The 22393-nt window shown below is 43.0% G+C and overlaps 1 protein-coding gene across 1 annotated transcript in view; it reads left to right on the forward strand.

Moving 5' to 3' along the window:
• SPON1 (spondin 1) overlaps positions 1 to 15079 on the forward strand; it is a 276621-nt gene extending 261542 nt beyond the window's left edge. Inside the window, exons 11-16 of the mRNA XM_083463706.1 lie at positions 2686 to 2868; positions 2979 to 3149; positions 3262 to 3429; positions 6561 to 6725; positions 9153 to 9416; positions 10189 to 15079. Of these exons, the coding sequence (XP_083319832.1) occupies positions 2686 to 2868; positions 2979 to 3149; positions 3262 to 3429; positions 6561 to 6725; positions 9153 to 9416; positions 10189 to 10352 (1115 nt within the window). The 3' untranslated portion in view covers positions 10353 to 15079. The remainder of the gene's footprint in view (positions 1 to 2685; positions 2869 to 2978; positions 3150 to 3261; positions 3430 to 6560; positions 6726 to 9152; positions 9417 to 10188) is intronic.
• The last annotated feature ends 7314 nt before the right edge of the window (positions 15080 to 22393 follow it).

Consider the following 22393-nt stretch of genomic DNA (forward strand, 5'->3'; position numbering starts at 1 on the left):
TTTAATTATGTTCTATTTGCACAAGTTTGTGTTTTGCTTCATCCTCCAGTGCTGCTACTCTATATTTCACGCCTACTGCATTATTATTAGGACAGTATTAAAAACAGGAAGGGGGAAAAACAATTTGCTTACCCATTTGTGGTTGGAGCCAGCATCATTACTTAATAAACACCCACAGTGATGGTGTCAGCAGGCAGAATTTTTTGGAATTGAAAGCAGCACTATACTAATTTAGAAGAAGCCTAATCCCACTGACTTTATTATCCTGCGCTGGGTTGGTCTTCGTCAGGCTCTACTATTTTCCTCATCTAACTGCTCTTCTTTATTAATGATTGTGTTTGTCTATGAGGACAGGCTGCCCTTGTAAGCCTATAATATGTGTAGAATTCAAATGAGAGCAGGAATGATTCAGCCATATGCACTAGTATCTTAAATCGAGTATCGTAGAGATTATGGAGTTTGTTTTCAAAAGTAAAAAAGGGTGTTATCTCTTAAATTCAAAAGTTAATTGCCTCATTGTCATTTGTGCCTTTTTCTACTTTTGTCTAGGATGCAAGCAATTTCTGTGGGTTCTTTTCCTTTGAAAACTCATTAGAATTGCACATTTACAAGTCTATATTTCAGAATTGCTTGTAGAGCAGGTTGCCTTTAAAAAAAACTTAAATATCTGAATGACTTTGGCCATCGTCTGACTGTGTGACTTCTCAGTACTGCCCTTTTTATCTGGTCCAGAAGCTTCAACTAGTGCAAAATGCAGTGACCAGACTGCTTAGAGGAGCAGGTTGCTGGCAACATGTTACTCCAGTGCTGAGAGAATTGCACTAGTTGCCAATTTGATACTAGGCCAGGTAGGACACAGGTGGCACTGTGGTCTAAACCACCGAGCCTCTTGGGCTTGCTGATTGTCAAATCCCCATGACAGGGTGAGCTCCCATTGCTCTGTCCCAGCTCCTGCCAACCTAGCAGTTCGAAAGCATGCCAGTGCAAGTAGATAAATAGGTACCGCTCTGGCAGGAAGGTAAACGGCATTTCCATGCACTCTGGCTTCCATCAAGGTGCTCCGTTGCACCAGAAGTGGTTTAGTCATGCTGGCCCCATGACCTGGAAAGCTGTCTTTGGACAAACGCCGGCTCCCTCAGCCTGAAAGCGAGATGAGCAACACAACCCCATAGTCGCCTTTGGCTGGACTTAACAGTCCAGGGGTTCTTTACCTTTACTAGGCCAGGTTCCAGGTTTTAGCCCTAAACAACTTGAGCCCAAAATGCCTTAAGGACCATCTGAGCCCTACCTTGATCATTGAGATCTTCTGCTGGGGCACTTCTGGTGGTTCCTCACACACTACTGAAGTTCAGTTGGTCTTTGCTATGGGATTGAGCTTGTAGTGTGGCAGCCCCTGTGCTGCAGAACTCCTTGCCATGTAGAAGGTCCAGCAGGAATCATCTCGGCCATTTTTCAGACAACATCTGAAAACTGTCTTGTAAAGACTAGCCTTGGGAATCTGATTTTCTAATGATATTTTCACTGAAGAAGAAGAAGAGTTTGGATTTGATATACCGCCTTTCACCCCCCCTTAAGGAGTCTCAAAGTGGCTCACAATCTCCTTTCCCTTCCTCCCCCACAACAAACACTCTGTGGGGTGAGTGGGGCTGAGAGACTTCAGAGAAGTGTGACTAGCCCAAGGTCACCCAGCAGCTGCATGTGGAGGAGCAGAGAAGCGAACCAGGTTCCCCAGATTATGAGACTACCACTCTTAACCACTACACCACACTGGTGCTTTTAGTGAATTTATTATAATCTTGCATACTGCCTTGTTATACTTTTGTGAAAGTGTGGATTATAAACATTTCAATCAAGAAATAAATGAAGTGAAATTCCAGCCCTCCCATCTTCTTTAGCACCATGTTGCAACTGCTGACTTGTCCTGTACTGAGTATGGAGCAGCATAACAGGAAATAGCTGCTGAAAGGCAGACTAAACAGGAAGATTTTTCATTAAATTCTACTGGAAGATGTTCTGGCTTCTCCATTACTGTGGAATAGCCACTTAATATGCCTCTGTCTGCAGTCTTCTAGATATCTTCAAAGCTGTAAACTGACATGCAGAATAAGTGAGCAACATGTCATACCAGGCAACTCAAAAACTGGTAGAAAAGAGCACGGCTGTCATTCCATATGGAAGGATGCTTTGTAGAGATGCCCCTCATGTTCCTCCTGCAGAAAGTACCAGCTTCAATCCCTGGCATCCCAGTGAAATAATATCACACTAGGAGGCATGTAGAAGAGTTTTGTTTTGTTTTTAAAACCCCTTGACCTATTTGAGTGGGATAGTTTGATTGGCTGGCAATGTTACACTGAAAACCTGTGTGTGTGTGTGTGTGTGTGTGTGTTTGCATGCAAAATAATTTGAGTGGCTAGTCTAAGATGCTCTGTGAGCACCTATGTACATGGCTGAGAATGCAAGATAGCCTATGGCGAGAAGTATTCATAAATGAACGAGATGTGAGAAGATCAAGAAAACAGAAGGCACAATAGATAAATGGGGGTATCAGCGAAATTCATCCCTAGGCTTGTTTGTCCTTTGGAAAGTCATTTGTGATGGTGGTGGCTGTCTTAATATCCTATGGCAGTGAGTTCCATAGGGTAATTATTATGCACCATGTGAGTAACTGTTTCTTTTTTCTTTTAGACGACACTCCAGAAACCTGCATCTATTCCAACTGGTCCCCATGGTCAGCCTGTAGCTCTTCCACGTGTGAAAAGGGCAAGCGGATGAGGCAGAGGATGCTCAAAGCTCAGCTTGACCTCAGTGTGCCTTGCCCAGAAACGCAGGACTTTCAGCCATGCATGGGCCCAGGTTGCAGTGATGAAGGTAGGAAAGAGAAGAAGGGGGGGTGGAGATAAAGGTATGCTTCTCTTCCCACCCACCCCACATCCAGGTGAGACTTAGAAAAGAAATGGCAATTGTATTCTATATTTTAGATGGCTCCACATGTATGATGTCCGAGTGGATAACATGGTCCCCCTGCAGCGTCTCTTGTGGCATGGGAATGCGGTCGAGAGAAAGATATGTGAAGCAGTTCCCCGACGATGGCTCTATATGCAAAGTACCCACAGAAGAGACCGAGAAGTGCATTGTGAATGAGGAGTGCTGTAAGTATTTGATTTAGCCTACCTCGCTGAATCAGCATAAGAGCTGCCTGTGATCCCTCTATTAAACGAGTGCCAGTAGACTGATCTTCTTTCTGCCTATTGTTATCAATAGCTCCTAGTACCTGCCTGGTGACGGAATGGGGGGAGTGGGATGAATGCAGTGCCAGCTGTGGGATGGGAATGAAGAAACGGCACCGGATGATCAAGATGACCCCAGCAGACGGATCCATGTGCAAGGCAGAAACCACGGAAGCCGAGAAATGCATGATGCCCGAATGCCGTAAGTATCTGAGATTCACCCAGTCACTGTGTGGGAAAGTGACATGTCTCCCCGCCTTGAGATGTGGCTCAACCACAGCTTGTTATACTCAGAGACAAGCAAATTTGCAGGTGGAAGAAAGAATGCACCCTCACTGGGCAGGCAACTGAGCTGATGCTTCTCGCATAGCCATGTTGCATAGGGCATGTGGCCTAAAGTTAGGGAGGGATGAACTGGCCTGTTTGGGGTACGTGCCCCTTTGACATATTTTTACCCATAATTCTATCCCATTTCCACATTAATCTTCAATATGAAAAGATAATCTCAAACTACATATTAAAAATTATGAAAACAATTCTCTTAAAACGTATGTATTTAAATTGTGACACACACCCCATCTTCAAATTATGTATTAAATGCATACTGTGTCACAATATTCAGAGAGGTTCAAACTCAGCAGATGGCTAACATCTGCCCTACGTGTTAGTCCAGGTCCTTTTGCATAAGGATTTGCAAAGACTTTAGCATCCCAAGCGGCCTTGGCACCGGGGATGTGCTTTCTCTCTTCTCTAAGGTCTAAACTACTTTAAATAGCTATTGCAACATCCTACAAAATTCCTTTGTCTTTTGATGATTAATCCCATTTGTTTGGCAGCTTTAAAGCTTCAAATGCAAAACCTGCCATTATTGACTTTGTCTCTCTTTTCTTGGGCTGCACAAAAGAGCACTTGTTTCAGATGGAAAGTTGTGTGATTCATTTCAGCAAAGCCACCTTTAATAGTATTAGCAGGGAGGTTGCATGTGATTATAGAGTGCACTTAAGTAAAATATACCACTTTAACTCAGATTTAAAGTCAAGTCTGTAACATGACGTATGCTGGATATTCTTAATCTAGGCATTCTTTTTCTACATCACTATCTTCAGATAATTTCCTTGGCCAGGAAGATTATGGGCTGTGGTTTGAATGCTTCAGTTGGAGCCAGCAACCCCAGGGTGTTTGACCCACAGTGCCACCTGCTAAACCTGAAATGGTGCAACCGACTCCACTACCCCATTCTGCTGCATTTTTATACCTGACCTCTAATCCTAGACTAGGGCAGGGCAGATGGAAGGGTCAAAGACCTTTATAATGAAGAAGTCAGGCCCAGGGCAACAGGGCTGAAATATGGAGGGAGCCAGAGAAATGAGGGCAAGGGGAACTGGCCAGAAGGATGAGACTGATAGGCAAAAATAACCCCCAGAATCCCCTGAAACAGATAAAGAATAGGCTGAACAGATGAGGAGGTTCACACGAGCAGGATCTGCAGGGGTAAGATACTGATTTGAAATAGCCTTCCAGATCTCTATTTTGGAAAACCATTTGCTTCTGATTTCTTCTGCAGCCAAAATTATTCACCTTGTAGAATCAATATTCATCTCAGTTATGTTCATCTGACCATGGTATGAAAAAAAACCCCATCAGCTGTACATCTATAGGACTGCTCCTGCCTGTTTTATAGGTTTTGGCTGGCTCTCGTGCATATATTAATGGGAGCATAAATCAGTTCACTAGATACAAAATTGCATTTCCCCATGTATGGACTATTTCATACAACATTGGCCTGAAGACTCAAGTTGAAAGGAGAGCTCCACGCAGAATAAGCATGCATTAAACATATGCTGCAGAATATAGCCTTCAAATTCTTATTCTGAAGTATGTAGAGGCACATGCTAATACGTAATGTACAAAATGGCTCTGAGGCTAACATTAATTAGTATCTCTCAAGCCTCTCCTGTCACTGTGATTTATGTATGCAGTCCAGTGAACCTTTGCATGTTATGAAATCACCCATAAATCAGTCTAATGTGAGGTCTCAATGGATTGACTTCAAGTCTTGTAAAAGAATAAACAGCACCATTGGCTGGCTAGAGGACTAGCCATCTCCAGACTATAAAAATCATCGGGGAGTGCAAGCAGCTGTGTGCCACCCGCATCATGCCAGTCACCCTTGTTTACTGTTTTTACACATCATGAAACCAGCCCCAGGAAACCGTAGTGGTGTGAACTGATGCTGACCTGACTTTACGAGGTGTGAAAATATCCATTGTCTCAGGCTCCATTCCCTGCCTAGCCAGTGTCACTTTAACTCTGGACTTTGTTCTCCTCAGTTAACTCTCTTGACTGAATTATTCCTGGATTCCCCCTCCCCCCAGTTCTCTTGGTACATTTTCTCATTGGCACATGTAACAATTTCCTTCAAGAAAGCCTAACAAATACCACATTCTAGCGTGGGTGAATGAATTCATTTGACCTGACTTTAGAAAAATAATCATTTCAGGTTTCATGAAATACATTCAAAATCAAAACAAAGAGCCATAGATGCATCTTCATTGATACAACACTATTAGCATCTGGAGGCACCAAACTATCCAAAATGATTTTTTAAAAGCTTGGGGGGGCACTAATCTTGGGGCCCCTAAATCAATGTATAAGTATCTACAAAGGTATCTTGCTTCATCTCCTCCTTACTGAAGCTGCATTGTAAACATACCGTGCTGTGCCAGTTTGCACACCATAGTCATTCAGCCACTGGATGTAAATGTGTCCAGAGTTTTCCAGTGCTGTATGATCTCTAACCTCTTTGGTGGAAGCCACTGGGGCTTACAATGATACTTGAACTGTAGCTTTCTCTGATTCCTTACACTGGTGATGTACTCATTGCTCAAAGCTATGTTAAAGTAAACTCGTTTTCTCAGGGCACATGTAGAGTTCATGTTGAACTGAGCTTCTTGGCAAAAGCAGCTGCCATTTAAATTGGAGAAATAGCAAAGGGGAGATGGGTTAACTCTGTCCCCTCACAGCCCTGAGCCAATTCAGGGTGAGGACAGACTGCTCCCAAGATGGAAAAAAGAGAGACTGGGGGAGCTGATTGCAATTTCTCATTTGCCCCACAAGTGAGAAAGATGGGGTGATGGGGTCACTGGTGTTTGCACCCTGGTAGTCAATATGGATTTGAGCCAGCAAGGGTCCTCCTCCATTGCAAGATCCTCCCACAGTACCAATCCTGTCTCTACCAAGTGGCCCTGTCCTCCAGCTTTTCCCAAATGGCTGGACAACACTTTGAAATTAAACCCTGGCTGTGAGCTAGTCAATATTTCTCCCTTGCGCTAGATACCATTCCCTGTATGCTGTCTCCTTGGTCTGAATGGAGTGACTGCAGTGTAACATGTGGGAAGGGGATGAGGACGCGACAGAGAATGCTGAAATCTGCAGCAGAGCTTGGAGACTGCAATGAGGAGCTGGAGCAAGTTGAAAAGTGCATGCTGCCCGAGTGCCGTAAGTACCGATGTCTGGAGTCCGAAGGCCAGTTTGCCGTTTCCCTTCCCCTTCTTTCCTATTCAGCATGCTGCTTGGCCAAAAATGTGGTCATTCTGCTTGCTTTGACAAAGTGCTACTCCTAACCTGATCATAGCTTTGAGTCAAGAGCGGTGATGCACAGCTACACAGGCATTGCCAAAGCACCATTTCCACACAAGCTGTCAGGGCAGGGTCATCGACAAGCAGACTGACATGGGCAAGGAAGTGGGAACATGGAAATCTGGGACAAAGATGTAAGTCAGGCCCAAAGGACAAATGAGAAGGCGGAAATCAAGGAGCAAGGCAGAAATCAGTACCAAATAACAAGAGCTAGAGAGCTGAAGAACAGGGTGGTCTTTACCAAGGGGTGCAAGGGGTGTGGTGCACCCGGGCGCTGAATTCTGGGGGGGGCGCCAAATGTATACCCACTGTACACCAGTCCCTCTTGATTTGCAGCAGTGAAAAGCAATAGAGTGGAAGTCCCCAACCCCCTCCTCCATTGCTCTGTTACTCTGTAGCATCATATATTCCCTTCCCGACGAGTCAGGAAACAAAACAAAAGCAGTTTTTTTTGCTGCGTTGTTGTTACAGGTGAGTGATTCCCCCTTCCCAAAAAAGCTCAACAACCTTGAGTTCGCCCCCCCCCCCCAAAAAAAAGGTCAACAAAGAACTTTGGGGGTGCTGGGCAGATCTTCGCACCCCGGCGGCTCACATGCTAAAGACCGTGTTGCTTGAATAAGGCTTGGCTGAGTGGGCAGTCCAAGGCTTGAAGATACTTTGCTTATAAGCTGTCACTTTAGAAGCTGTCACCACACAGGGCACAGATATCAGCAGCTCCTGACACAACGGTAGACTGTCTAATTCTATTGCAGAGATCATAGAGAATGATTTCTTCTGTGTCAGTGTTGGAGAGCCTATGAAAGGCCTTCCTTGCTGCTGAAAAGTGTTTGCAGTGGTGATGCAGAACTACAGCTAGTTCTATCACACACCTGATGCCCGCAGAAAGCAGGCTTCGGTTCTACTGCCCACCTGCTGATCAACAGTAGAAATGAAGCTTTCTGGATCAGCTGACCTGGTGTTTTGACATCCCAAATTCAAGGCTTCAAAAGTGCCCAAGCCCCTGACTCGTTCTGATGTCAGATGGTTGACAGATGGGCAGCCCCACCCCCTGTCAGATTTGGCCCATGGAGCCAAAAAGATTCCCCACCCTGAACTCGAGACTTCCCAAAAGATAGCTCATACTTTTAACTGCTAGATTATCCCAGCTTTCAAATGGTGATGACTGCAGGATCTTTCTGTTTCGGCTCCCCAACCTTGCTTCCACTTCTGGTCTGCCCACCCACAAGTGTGTTCCATTATAGAGCCAAGTGCCACTTAAATTCTTTGAAAAGATTTTACCCTTCCAAAGATCCAGGTTATTCTCACTAGGCATCCAAGTAGCCTGCATGCTGGGGCTCTGAGGAGAAGAGGTGCCACTGGATTCTGCCATGGGAGGCATGAATGAGTTCCTCTTCAAGGTAATGGGTTGGTTCATTATAGTGAGAAGTAGAGAGAAAGAGTGTAGGGGGAAGAATAACAGTGCCCTGTTGGGAATCCCTGTGATTCTCAGGCATCTCTGTGTCTGTGAAAGGAACAGGGTGTGACTGTTGTCTGCAGTGGTGCAAAAACAGCCTCTGGGCCCAGGGGCGCGGACTTATAAAAAATATTGGGGGGGGGGCGGGAAAGCTCATGAATAATAAATAAGCTCATGAATATGCAGATAAAGTGGCGCCGCCTCCTCGTGAGCGAATAGGGGAGAGCGTGCTGCGCCTATTAATCAGCTCCGAAGGAAATTGGGTGGAGCTTTTGCTCGGGAGGGAGGGCAGGAGGCATGCAGCCCGACCCTGTGCATTTTGGGCTGGGGGAGGGGCGCTCGAGATTATTGGGGGGGCCGAGCCCCCCCAAACAAATTTTTGAGGGGGCTCGGGCCCCCTCAGGCCCCATGGAGTCTGCGCCTATGTCTGGGCCTGTGTGCTCTAAAGACGAGCATTTCACCGCTTCCATATTCATTTCTGCCTGGCCAATGAAAGGCCGCCACAGATGGAGAGTAAGTCCCCAGTGGAGTAATTTGAGCTTATTCTCAAAACATAATTATAAGAAGATGATCTAGGTTCTGTGTTGCTGTAAAACAGCCTTCCCCAAGTTGATGCTCCTAAGCTAGCATGACCAGGGATGATGGGAGTTGTAGTCCACTGGCATCTGTAGGACACCAGAGTGCAGAGAGCTGCTATAAAATTTGCTCTGAGACCATCAGGGAATTTTCCTGCTTTTTGATGCCACTATCAGAGCATATTGACATTGTTCCTTAACTTCATTTGTTTGCGTAGCTTGATGCTCATGGCAGCCTTTCTTGTTCTGTCTGTGTAGCCATTGACTGTGAGTTAACAGAGTGGTCTCAGTGGTCAGAATGCAACAAATCTTGTGGGAAAGGTCATATGATCAGGACAAGGATGATCAAAATGGAACCCCAGTTTGGAGGAGCTTCGTGCCCAGAAACTGTACAGCGTAAAAAATGCCGGATAAGGAAATGCTTGAGAAATCCCAATATTGAGAAACGGCGGTGGAAAGAGCCTCGTGAAAAAAGGAGAAGTGAGCAGGCAAAAGAAGATGTAGATGGCGAGCAATTTCCAGGTATGTGTTGTAGACGTTGCTTGGAGCTGTTGTGCCACCAAAAACTGGTTAAAAGAGGAGCAAACAGGCACACAACCCTAGACTACAATGCTAGTTTGTTTATTTATTCCTGAGTCATTTATAGATTCTGAACTGGTCCCCAGAGATCACAGGAATGATTAACACACAACCCCCCCCCTCAAATTATAAAGAAAATACAACATGATTTAAACCAATTTCAGAATAAACACAAAACAGAATAAAACACATACTAAGCTCAGAAAGATCCATTAATTTTTCAAGTCATGTCAAACTTAGGACTGTTAGTTTTGAAGGGTCTACTCTGAATAAAACTTAGCTGGCTACAAGCACCTTTTCCGAAATGTAGAATGGGAGCACATTCCATAGCCTCGATCCTCTGCTTCTGTTTGTCATTCGTCCTATCTATTTAATAGAAGGGGCCCAGTTAATGTACTAGGTAGGGCTACTGCAGTCCCTTGTGCATTTGTAAGAGCAGCCTATTCACATGGGCAACACCTGCCACTCAGAAGATCCATTGTGTGGATGTGGCAGTTGAGATAGACTCATGAGCCACAGATATTCACGAGGAATTTCTAAAAGTATAAACTATTTCTCAAGGTAGCATGCCGAATGACCTGTGGAATTATTTATATATCTAACCATGATATTTTAAAAGCTTGAAGTTAAGAACAGAAATCAAAACAAGTGTACAGAAGAGAGAATTTTCACACAAAGTATTGACCTTCATGCTTTTATTTTATTTTAATTTTAGGTTGTAAGATGAAACCATGGACTGCTTGGTCAGAATGTACCAAACTGTGTGGGGGTGGAATCCAGGAAAGGTTCATGACAGTCAAGAAGAGATTCAAAAGCACTCAGTTTACTAGTTGCAAAGACAAGAAGGAATTAAGAGCCTGCAATGTTCATCCATGTTAGCCAAACCTGAGTTTTTCAAATAATGCACTCTGAGCTAAAGTAAAATCAACCTTGATTTGATTTTTTTTAAAAGAAGATATAAATTGTGTATATTAGTTTTCATTTTTGCAGTGTGGTTTGCTTATTAGTCTTGCTGGTGCAAGAGATATATTTTATAAATATTTCCTCACAAATGTATGCTGAGAGTGGCTCCTTGATGCTCCAGCTAGCCCTTAATGCATAAAAATAGTGAAGTCATTGTGAACTCCTAATAACTTTGAAATTATAGACATCTCTGTGTGGACATACCATAATCATAGAAATATTACCTGTAAATACACAGGATGCATGCATAAATTACATTGCAAACATAAATACCTATTTGGATCCAGTTTCAAAATACTCAAAGCAGTGCCTCTGTGATTACACAACTGTGCCAAGGAATTACTTCAATAATGCTGGTTCAATAATACTTCAGGTGCATAGTTATCTTTTTAAATTTGTATTTATAGCAATCCTGTGAGACATTTATTTTTCCTTCGGTAGGGACCACTACAAAATAAAGCATATTTTCTTCCTTCCCACTTTCAGAAGGGAAAGCAAATTTAAACTGTTCACATGCGAATAGAACAAATGGTAACACTTTCTGTCTGAAGGCCACAAATTAACTGTTGGGCTGCTTCTAAGTAAGAACACTATTCACATTTGCCATGTCAGATGTTACGTCAGGACATCCTGTGACCACCAGACAGGAACCTGTGACTGCCAGAAGTTGTGGGACTACAGCTTTGATCATCCCTCAAGCTTTGGCCATTCTGGCTAGGGGTTGATGGGAATCATCTGAAATGCCACAAGTGCTAAGTGGTAAGATACAGGAAAGCAGGCACTCAATTGCATCAGGGATGAGGAACCTGCGGCACTCCAGATGTTGCTGCATTCCATCAGTCCCAGCCAGCCTCGCTCATCTCTGATTTGGAGATTATCCTTGCCTGGGGATCAGAACCAAACAGATCTCGGTGGTTTCGAGAGAAGCCATTGCCTTCTAAGAGTTGGGCTACCATAAATATACAAGGTGTTGTTTAGATGCCTGCTGCAGAGGTGAAGGTCCTTAGCACCAGAGCTTCAAACCTTGCTCTACCAAGTAATTCCAAGAAGGAAGAAGGGGAAGAAGCTTCTCCGCATCACTCCCAAAGCTGCTTTCAGTCACAAAGCTTCCATTTTTCTCTCTCCATCACCTGGCAGAGGTATTGTTACCCTGATGTAATTGTCACAGGCAGCATATATGTTTGTTTCTCCTCGTTCTCTTACTAGCTTTCCAGTAATGGCTGCCATATTTCTGGCATATATTTTCAGAAGAAAGTAACTGTCGTGAGAGACAGTTTTGGTGGTGCTGGTATTATATATTAGTATAAAAACAAAAAGTACAGCTCCAATAGGAAGTTGTACAGTGGAGTAAGTACCATTGAAAGGGGGCTGGGGTCAGTAAGTGGGTCCTTAGGAACACCCATGGATGAAGCAGAAAGCTCCTGCATTTCTGTCTAAAATGTAGGACTACATTACAGACACAACTATGGCATACTGTAACAGGCAAGGCAAATGCCTTGAATTAATCCTTCACCATCTCTCTCATAAAACCCAATATTGGCTGATGTGTGCCATGTAGCTGCAACCTGGGCCCGAAGGATAGGGATTCAGTTACCTGCCCCTAATATAGCCAGTATAATTGTGGAGAACACAACTTGTGTTCAGTGTGCAAAAATCCAAACTAGAAAAAAATGCTGAAAATGCCAGCCGTTCTCTACATACCTTTACAGAAATACCTTGTATGTTCATCTGTTTCTACTTTCAATTGCCAAAGCTTCAGAAATTTTGATACAACAATGAAGAAGGCAACAAAAAACTCTAGAGGTTATATAAATAATTTTAAGGAGCAAGCTCAAGTCTACCACAATAATGAACAAGTGCATGGATTATTAGTAACATTTTGATGTCCTGGGCAAATGACTCCCAGTATTAACGAAGTCTGTATGCATCTTGCGTGCAGAGGAATGTGGGATTAGTGTGGGAGAGGGAAGAAGCATGCATGCAATGTCATTTTGCCAGAGTGGCTCATCTGGTCATGAGGCTGTAAACATTTCCGAAAGATAAGGCATCAGTGAGTTTCCCTGGAATGTCAAGAGATGTGGAGAAAGATTCAGGTAATATATTAGAGTGTTCTGTAAATCATCAGCAGTTAAAAACCACAGTATAAAAAGGAGGGCATCTTTCTGCATTCTCTTCAGTTTTCTATGCCAAACGTAATCCTGTACAAGGACTGAGTCCAAAAGGGACTGAGTCAAATTAGAGAGTCCCCAAAACTATAATGATATTGTTGCAGGCAGTGGTCTCAGAATGAAATAACGTGCAGGGTGATGCCACCAGCTTTCTAGAGGTAAGGGACCTCCAACTATTGCAGAAAAGGAATGAATTCTGCACACAGCTCCAAAATTCCACAAGGTTTTCATTTTCAATTTGTCATGTAGCTGCTGACATTAATCATCTTGTACCCCTTTCAGAGCTGCAGCATTTATAAACAGCAGCACAGTGTGTTGGCACCCTAAGGGGGGAAAACACATTTTATTGTTTTTGACACAGAGAGATTCACCTAAGACTCACCGCTGAGCTCTGGGAAAATGTAAACACCTCTTCCAACATAATATTTGGTGCACTCAGGGTGTCTTTTTGAAAGGGTACCATGGGCTCATTATACATGGAAACTTAAAAGGTCTCATTTGTAACTATTCCAGAAAGGATTCACCTCAGAAGACATGTGTGGTCGGCTACAAATAACATCACTTTTCTATGTATAATCCAAACTTTGTTTCAGAATCAACTACTTTTGACTGCCATTCTGCCATTTGGGTGTCTGTGGAGTCGCTAAGCAGAAATCTGAGGAGCTAGGCTCTTAGCTTTTTTACCACAGTCACCATAGCCACTTTGAAAGAAGTCCTTTATTCAAGATAAATATATGTCCTTTTATTGAATGCCTCATCAGAAAAGTTAACGCAATCTCAAAAGGTTGGCAGTGTTCTTTTTCTAGAGCTAAAGTGCACCTCGCCTCCCAAATCCTCACTATATTCCTTCTCATAAGCCTTTTCCATCCCTGTCTCTATACTCAAGACCCAGAGACACTCTATCTTCACAGTTAGTTCATTGTGGTTGTGTCTTCTCATGTACCATTTGCACTGAGTAGCCAGTCACTTCCAGTGCAAAGCCACCCAAAGCAATTGAGGGCCAATGGGCAAGGAAGGGAAGAACCAGGGAAAATTCAGGAGGGCCTTCAGCACAGGCGCCGAGCCGAAATGTCTTGAAAGGACAAGCACACTTATGAGTTAATGCACGAGATTAGGCTGATGCTTAATTTTTGTGTCTCTGGTTTTCAGATATCTAAGATTCAATTATGTTTTGCTTCAATGAATTATGCATTAACTTCCTCACATTATATACTTATTCAGTCAAAATATGCATGAAATATGTAACCGCTGGAGTATGCCCAGTTGCATTTACTTGCAAAAAAACAAAACACCCTGCATTAAAATGTTTTTGATTCTTCTACGCTGTGCTTGTATTAAATGCTAGTAATTGTCCCAGAAAGAGTGCTGGCTCTACTGAACTCAGTAAGAATTTCCATGAACTTAATGATTTGACTTTCACTGTCCCCAGTACTTGATTGACACAGCAGCAGCTCTGTGTAGTTGCTTGTAATTTCTTTAATATCTAATAGTATTTTGCTTGGTTGGCTGACTTTTCAAAGGATTGTGATTCGAAAGCATGAAAGAGCTTGCAGCTGAAGAAAATTTGGTTGCTCTATCACCTGATAATATAGCTGTCCCAGTCCACATTGACAAATTTCTTCTAATGTGATCCAAATAGTGGTGGGAATCATTACTTTTTGTAATAATGATAATGCTTTTTTTAAAAAAAAGAAATGAAAAATGAATGAAAAACAGAACGGCCCCAATCCAGCTAATCACTTTTAGTGGAAATTTAATTAGGACTACCTTGTTCCATTGGTTTTAATGAGACTAAGACTGCAATGCTATACACACTTGACCTGGGAGTAAGTCCACTGAAGTCATGAGACTTCCTTCTAGGTAGAGATGTGTATGATTGTGCTGTTAATCACACCTAATTTTAGCTTGATAGAGACTCTTAAGGTTGATTTTTCTATTAAAGAAATGAATCCCAAAGTGACACAGAATGCATAGCATTATTGCAAAGTTACCGTAAACCTTCTAGTAGTGTAATATTTGTTGCAAATCAGCCAACAATAGACCACACTTCTTATCTTGTACAATAATTCATGCCTGTTGCACACTCTGGAACCAAAAGCACAGGTATAGATCTAGGAATTTTATACACCTCACTTACCATTTATTAACATTCTCTGTATTTTATTTTCTTACATAATCTGTAGAAACTTTACAAGCAATGAAACAGAAATGTTAGGGGGCTTATATGTACAATAGGTTTTAATAAAAGCAACTTGGTTTTTAAAAAAAAACAAAAAAGGCCTTTTTGTTTTTATGTTTTCTTTGTTGTTTGTTCTCTCTCTTTTTTTCTTTTTTTCTTTTTGGTTCACTATGGAATTTCTGAGAAAGCTGTCATGGATATATTTCTTACCAAAGTCTTGTGTAGATGTTTTGTATGTAGTTGTCCGGCTAACACATTATTATTTTGGAATAAAGACATCTTTACTATGAAAACAACATCACTTGTTTGTTTGAGTTTAATGGTACAAGTAGATAAATGTTGTTGGCATCTGTCTGTCTTCAGAAACAATGGACTGTGCCTCCAGGAGTCAAACCACAGCATTAGCAGTACCAAAGTGACCTACCCAGGGTGCAAGCCTGGGCAGTGTGTATGGAGGTCCTGGAATGCCCAGACAACAATAGCCCCCTCTCAGCCTCATTGATGTGGCCCAAAGGAAAGGAAAGGAGAGGAAAGCAACACGTTTGGCACCAGCTTGGCTGCTCGAAGGAAGCTTACAAGGCACCATCCAACCTTCTAAAAGGCTCTGGATTCCCACTCTGGATTTAGCCTTTTATTCTCCTAAAGATATTCCACAGAGCAGTGGGAGTTTTCCTTCTTCTAAATGGGTTACCTTCCCAGGTTCACAAGCTCCATCTGCCCCTCACTTTCCCCTACAGTATGTGCAAAAACCAGCTTCTTGACTGTTGGACCCACTATTGGTCTCATCCACTCAACTGATGGAGCCTGTCTTCGCATGCAGGGGAAGGGGTTTGAGACCTGTTGGCTATCCTCACCTGGTTTAGCAGGCCAGTTGAAGCCATTCCCAGACACTGGCCACTGTTGCATGCTGACAGCTTCTAGGAGCCACAAGAACAGGCACGTATTCAGGGGCTGATGATCAGAAACTCAGAACAGAGAGGAAGAAACTGTTTTTGAAGGCACGCACAAACATGGGTAAGTCCTGATGTAGAAGGATAAAAAGTTAAAAAGTGTTGATGAAGACATCACGAAAGAATGAGGTGGTTCTAGAAGGCTGCTTTCCAGACACACAAAGAAAAGACCAGCTCTGTATTTAGGACAGTGTGGGAGGTTCCCCCACTCAGGGTGCTAAAATACGGGGGTGCAAAACTGAGAAGATCCATAATGAGAAGATCCATTTGGGGGGGACCCAATTTTGGCCTCACATAGGGCACCATATAACAAAGATTACCAAAATCCACCCCAGGAAAGAATTTATCTTGGGCTTGTCTAACAAAAAAAGTGGTTCCTGTTTCATTGACTTTCAAAGGAGGGCTTATGGTACTTCTAATATAGCATTCATCAGGTTTTGAAAAGATTGAAACCATAGGGAATAAAGAGCACTTTCTGGTCACCTGAAGATGTCAGTAACTGGGGCCATTCTATTGTCTATGTCAGGAAGTGAGGTTTTGGTGGGAAAACTTACCATATTTTTCGATCCATAAGACGCACTTTTTTCTTCCTTAAAAGTATGGGGAAATGTCTGTGCGTATTATGGATCCTCAGGATTTTTGCATTGGGTCACCCCAAATTCACCATCAGATCACATAGCATGTCCATGGCTACAGCCTGCACCCCAAAAAATCATACATCCACTGTTTCATTCAGAATATTTTTTCTTGTTTTCCTCCTCTAAAAACTATGTGCGTCTTATGGTCAGGTGCATCTTATGGTGCGAAAAATACGGTACACTTGATTTTGATTTTGGACTGTGCAGCCAAGTCTCTGCTTTTCAGGCCCTACAAAATGGAAATGGCTAGGGAAAAGGTGCTAGGAAACAGTCATCAAACATAGTCATCTCCTGGGCTTAGGAAGAAGTGTCTTTGAATCAGAGGGCAACATTTCTAAAGAGACAAGCTCCAGCAACTCTTTTCTAGAAATAAAGCAGTGGTCCCTGTATGATGCTATTAGGAATAGCTCAGAAAAGAAAGATAAACCCTGTTGGAGTCACATGCAATAGAGAGCGGGGGGGGGGGAGTTACCTTATGCCAATTTAATTCCCTTGACCTTTGATGAGTGTTCAGATAATGCCATCACATTTCCACTTTAATAACTGCTGAGAGCAAATGTACACTTTCATTTTTCCTCCTTGGAAGAAGCTGCGTTATTGCAGCCTAAAGACTTCACCAGCAAAATGGACTGAGCTAAAGATCCTTCTAAGAGGTATTCCAGACACCTGTCATTCTTCACTCGGCATGCAAACTCATTTAAGGCCTTTATCGCTAGCCTTCAATATCCAACCTTTACTTCCTGTTGTTTTTTGCAACGTTCTGTGAAACAAAGGCGATTACAGCCCACCTGAATGATATTTAAGCATCCTCTCCTCCTATTTGTAAGAGCCAGAATGGTTTGCACATTAACTGATGCACACCATTAACTGCTCAGTAGGCACAAAGCAAGAGTATTCCTTACACTCTCTTCCTGGCACCACAGATCTTGTACTGTTGAATTTGCAGTCTCTCACAGCTCTTGCGAGACTGGCTACTTTGATAATGGAAGACCCAAAGAGTAAACTTCAAAAAGGAAAGGATATCTAGGGAAATGTATATTGCACCCGTTAGCAGAGACACATCAATAATGCAACTGCAGTCCAGAGTGAAAATCCTGGTAAAGGTTTACTGAAAAAATCTGAACAAAACAGGAACTGAGAACTAATAGGAAATTAAGTTCTAGACCTAACAGACAAAATAAAGACAGGCAAATCACTGTAGCTGGTTGGCATCTACCTGAGAGTTGTCAAGTAACTCACATGTGAAATGGCTGATTTTCTAACATAAATATGTACTCTTCAGATCAGCCTCCATACCTGAGGACTGGAAAGTAGCCAATGTAGTACCAATTTTTTAAAAAGGGATGAAGGGGGGATCCTGGGAAATACAGGTCAGTTGGCTTAACATCTGTCATGGTGAAGCTGGTGTAGTTAAAAATAAAATAAGCAAGCCTATAGAAGAACAAGCCTTGCAGAAGCAGAGCCAGTATGGCTTCTCCGAGGGCAGGTGCTGCCTCATACACTTATTAGAGTAGAAAAATATAGATAGAGGTAATGCAGCTGACACAGTGTACTTTGGCTTTCAAAAGGTTTTCAGCAAGGTACTTGAGTAATTGCAGCATTGCCTCTGGTTGAGTATATGAACCAAAGTGTTCAGCATTAAATTCTAGGATGTTTGATGGAAGACAGCTGGACAGTCGCCTTACTATACCTCAAAGAAAGCTGAACTTCCTTAGCGCTGAGTTTGTCTCTATCTTTTAACCACCTTTTGTAGGCCGGAATTGCCTAGGATAACTACGAAGAAAGAAAACAAATCCTCTCTATGTATGCCACCTTACAAATATGTGAAGACTGAATACAATTAAGCAGTATTATCAGTTTGTCTAAATGCAACATCTAGAACAGAAGAAGAGTCCTGCTGCATCAGACTGAAGGCCTGTGTAGTCATGAGAACAAAAGAGGAACCTTGATGGCTCATCTCCTCCAACATTATGTCCTCACATTGGCCAACCAAATGCTTATAGGAATCCTGGGGGGAATTCATGCAACAAGCAACCTCCCAATCTCCAGCAACTAGTACCCAAAAGCACATCGTCTCTGCAAGTGGAGGTAATACACAGCCATAATGACTAGTAGCCATTGAGCACATGTTAACCTGCTTGGAATTTGAGACGCAATACAAAACTTATCCTATCCTACTTCCTTTAGCCCCAGGAGTACAAAGAGGGAGGTTGCTGGAAGTTAAAGCAGTCTTAAGCCTGGCTAGTAATGCAGAGTGTGATTCCTGGCAGGTAACCCCTTTCTACCTGACTATAAGTACAGCTGGCTGTCCAGTTTAATGCTTCAGCTGCTTCTTCCGATATTCTTCTCAAGGTTCTTGTGTTGTATGGTTCTCGTGTTGCTTATTATCTGGCATTTGGGCAAAACTAAGGGCAGTTCATAAGGAGGTGGATAGCTGAGTTGGTTAGAGCGTGGTTGCAGGTTCGATTCCTGTAAGGGACAGCTGCATATTCCTGCATTTATGATTCTGTGAGGTAAATTTCTGAGCCTGGTCATGGGCTTCAGGCTTATGTACTCCCTCCCCTCCCCTCCCTCTTTCTCTGCTTCCTTCAGTGTCGTAAAAGGCAACCACTAGATTACCTAGAAAAACCTCAAATTCAAGTACATGGTGGGGCCTCCTAGCTCAATATTTACGTTCTAACTTGGTGGGTGGAATAAATTGGACTCACCATAGATATAATCTCAAATGCTGAATAAATCTGAGGAGGTCCCAAAGTAGCGTCACCAAGGATATTGGTGCAGGGAGGGGGGGCTTGCCACCATTCCACACCTATTCTTCCCAGGACACAGAACAAACCAGGCAAGGGACTCTTGTATCAGATTCTAGCAGCTATGTAATGGTGTAGTCCTGACTTGTAACTTGCTTGTTTTTGTTAATTTGTGTCCTTGGTAAGGTGGAAGAATAGGGGGAAGGAACACTGAGCATGCCAGAAAATATAAATAAAATACCACTAGATGGTGCTAAAAGTACAGCTATTATTTATATAGTATGTGTTTTCTGGTTTGAAAGACTTGACTATGCAACTGGAGACTATTAAAGAGTTACCGTGCAGGAGGGTTTTCATCTCATTTTAGGAATGTGGAATAAGCTGATCAGTAGCATAAACTATCTTATTAAAACACTGCTTCTAAAAAGTGATTATCTAGTCAGAAAACTTCCCAAGCAGGAGTTCACATTCACAAAGGCTGACCCATCTCTGGCCTAACTACCATTAAAACTTCAAATCCACATGCAAAGGGTTCTAGGATATGCCTGCATGCATAGCTGTTTCTGGGGCAAAGACTCACTGAAGGCTCCCATATGTTCACGTAAAGCGAGGAACAAAGGTAAAGGTAAAGGGCAGTTGTGGCCGACTCTGGGGTTGCTTGTTTTATTGGCTGAGGGAGTCGGCATACAGCTTCCAGGTCATGTGGCCAGCATGACTAAGCTGGTGAACCAGAGCAGCGCATGGAAACGCCATTTACCGTCCCGCCAGATTTGTACCTATTTATCTACTTGCACTTTGACGTGCTTTCAAACTGCTAGGTTGGCAGGAGCAGGGACAGAGCAATTGGAGCTCACCCTGTCGCGGGGATTTGAACCGCCGACCTTCTGATCTACAAGTCCTAGGCTCTGTGGTTTAGGTTGTGACAAATTCTCTGCTTCAGCTTTGCCAACTCTCTCCCCCACCCAACTGTGCCTGCACTGCCTTAGTGGGCAACGTTTTTAAGCCCAAAGGCCACGTGCCCTTCTAAGCAGCCTTGCAAGAGCCACATACCAGTAAGGGATGGGACCGTGGGCAAAAGTCAACAGCGCAACAAATGTGGACTCTACATTTGTACCCATCAACTAGCTTCTACAAACACACTGCCCTCTATTCTCCACCCAGGCACTCTCAGAATTCAAGGACACAGTCTAGCCAGGCAAAACGACTCAGCAGGCTTGTCATTACCTCAGCAACACACAGTGAACCTAGTAACTAGCTTATCCTCTCAGCTGCGAATGAATTTAGCTGCAACTGCAAACTCTCTTCATCTCTTAACAGTGTAACATAATATACACTGTAGCTATGAGAAACATGGAGAGGAATTTCCACATTGTTTTCAGGAACAAAGACAGACCTGGCCCACCCATGCAGTGGGGCGAAGCAGCGGTGGAAGCTGCTCACAGCTTCTGCCACCACCAGAGAAGCAACCAAGGTAAGGGAGGTGTTGGCATTGGCAGAGTGACACAGCATTCTGCCACACAGTTTTGCCACCAGTGGCAAAGCTCTCCGGAACAAAACTCAGTGAGAGGGAAGCATTCCCAAAGTCCTTGCAGAGTTTGCCCTCACACATTCCAGTGAGACTTTGCAAGGGCTTTTCCATGAGGCGAAGCCCTTGCAAACCTCATGCCCCGTCCCCCAGTGGAAGCAGGGTGTTTTGCTTCAGGCTCCAAAATGTTTTGGGCCACCTCTCACCTAAGACATTAAAAAAAAAAAAAAATCATGAAGGAAAGACCTGCCTGGGGCTTTAAGTGGCTCCAAGCAAATACTTTGTCCTGTCTTTTAACATGTTTAAGATTTACAATATCTCAGAATTGATACTGAATATTACTTTAGTCTGACAAAATCTGACCACTTAAATTTTATCCCAGTGGGATTATTGTGGCTCTTTTTTATGCATTTGCCTTTTTGCATGAGCGTGCTGATATTGTATTTTACCTGATTTTTGGTGTGTCTTTTAATTTTTATTGACTAAATTGGTTTGTGTCACCTAGAGGACTAGGCAAACATGTGACTTATCAATGTAAACAGTAACAAACAATGCACCGGACATGTTAATGGTGACTCCCCAAAGCTTTTGTTTTTATGTCACACCCTTATTCAAGGCTTGTGACTGACAAAATTTATTGTTGCATGAGCTTCTGTCTGAGGGCAACTAACCCATTACTTCATGTCTGTGAGGAGACATATTACACTAGCTGACAGGAAAAGTCTTCTTAAAATATTTCCCAAGACATCCTGAGCTCTACATAACCTGTCACCTCCAAAGCTGTTATACTTGCTTTTAATCTACAAATATCAAATCCCAACACTCACCTAGGTGGGGAAGGAGACAGCTGAGTTAAGAAATCTTTCATTTTTAAAACAAGGTAGCAATCTCTAAGCAGAACTTTCAGCTCAATTCTCATGTGCTTGGCAAGGTAAGGTAAAGGTATTCTCATCCCCTCAAGAGCTCATAAGGTTAGGCTCTGTTTAGATTAAAATGAGCTTGTCCCCATTCCTCAGTTCATGTAAAGGAGGAACAAACGAAGTGTGTGGGGTTTAGGGGTGTTCAGTGCATGGAGGGACCTTTTCATGGTGCAACAGCAAGGCTCTGAAAGCAAAATTTCACCATGCCGTTCTCACTTCGTGCCTGTAGAGGGGAGTAGATAGCTATTTTATGATGCACCGTCGCTCCACTTTCAGCTAATGAATCGTTGCCTTCCATTGTAAAGCCTGAACTGAGGTCATTTACACAGGTGATGTTCAAATCCATTTTTCCCTACCTCTGAATGTCCACATCTATAATTTGCATATAATTCCTGCTTCCTGTCTCTCTTTAACAGCTCCAAAAGGTGACCCATTTCATATTTGGAGAGCCAGCATGCCAGAGGGAGAAAGTTTTTTCTGTCCACCATCTAGGCCAGAGAATATTTTACTCTGTTCCTCCAATAGCTGGTCCTCCCTTCCTTCCTCCCTTTAAAGGGGCTCCTTTTACTGCTGAGGCTTTGTGACTTTCCGAACAAATGCATGAAAAATGAACATCCAAGTTGCATACATTTTAATGCACTTTGCACACATTCTTCCAATGAAATACACTTTGTTTCAATGCCCTAAAATATATACACATATGCATTTACTGACACAAAATATGTTTTTGGTGTGTACATTATGGGATCTAAACTGCAGCACAAACTCTGGAGAAGTGCATGATTGAACTGATAGTGTGTTCCAGTCTGCAAGCACACGCAGGGAGACTG

This window comes from Podarcis liolepis (assembly GCF_965112155.1).
Source record: "Podarcis liolepis genome assembly, chromosome: 1".
Taxonomy (NCBI): Eukaryota; Metazoa; Chordata; class Lepidosauria; order Squamata; family Lacertidae; genus Podarcis; species Podarcis liolepis.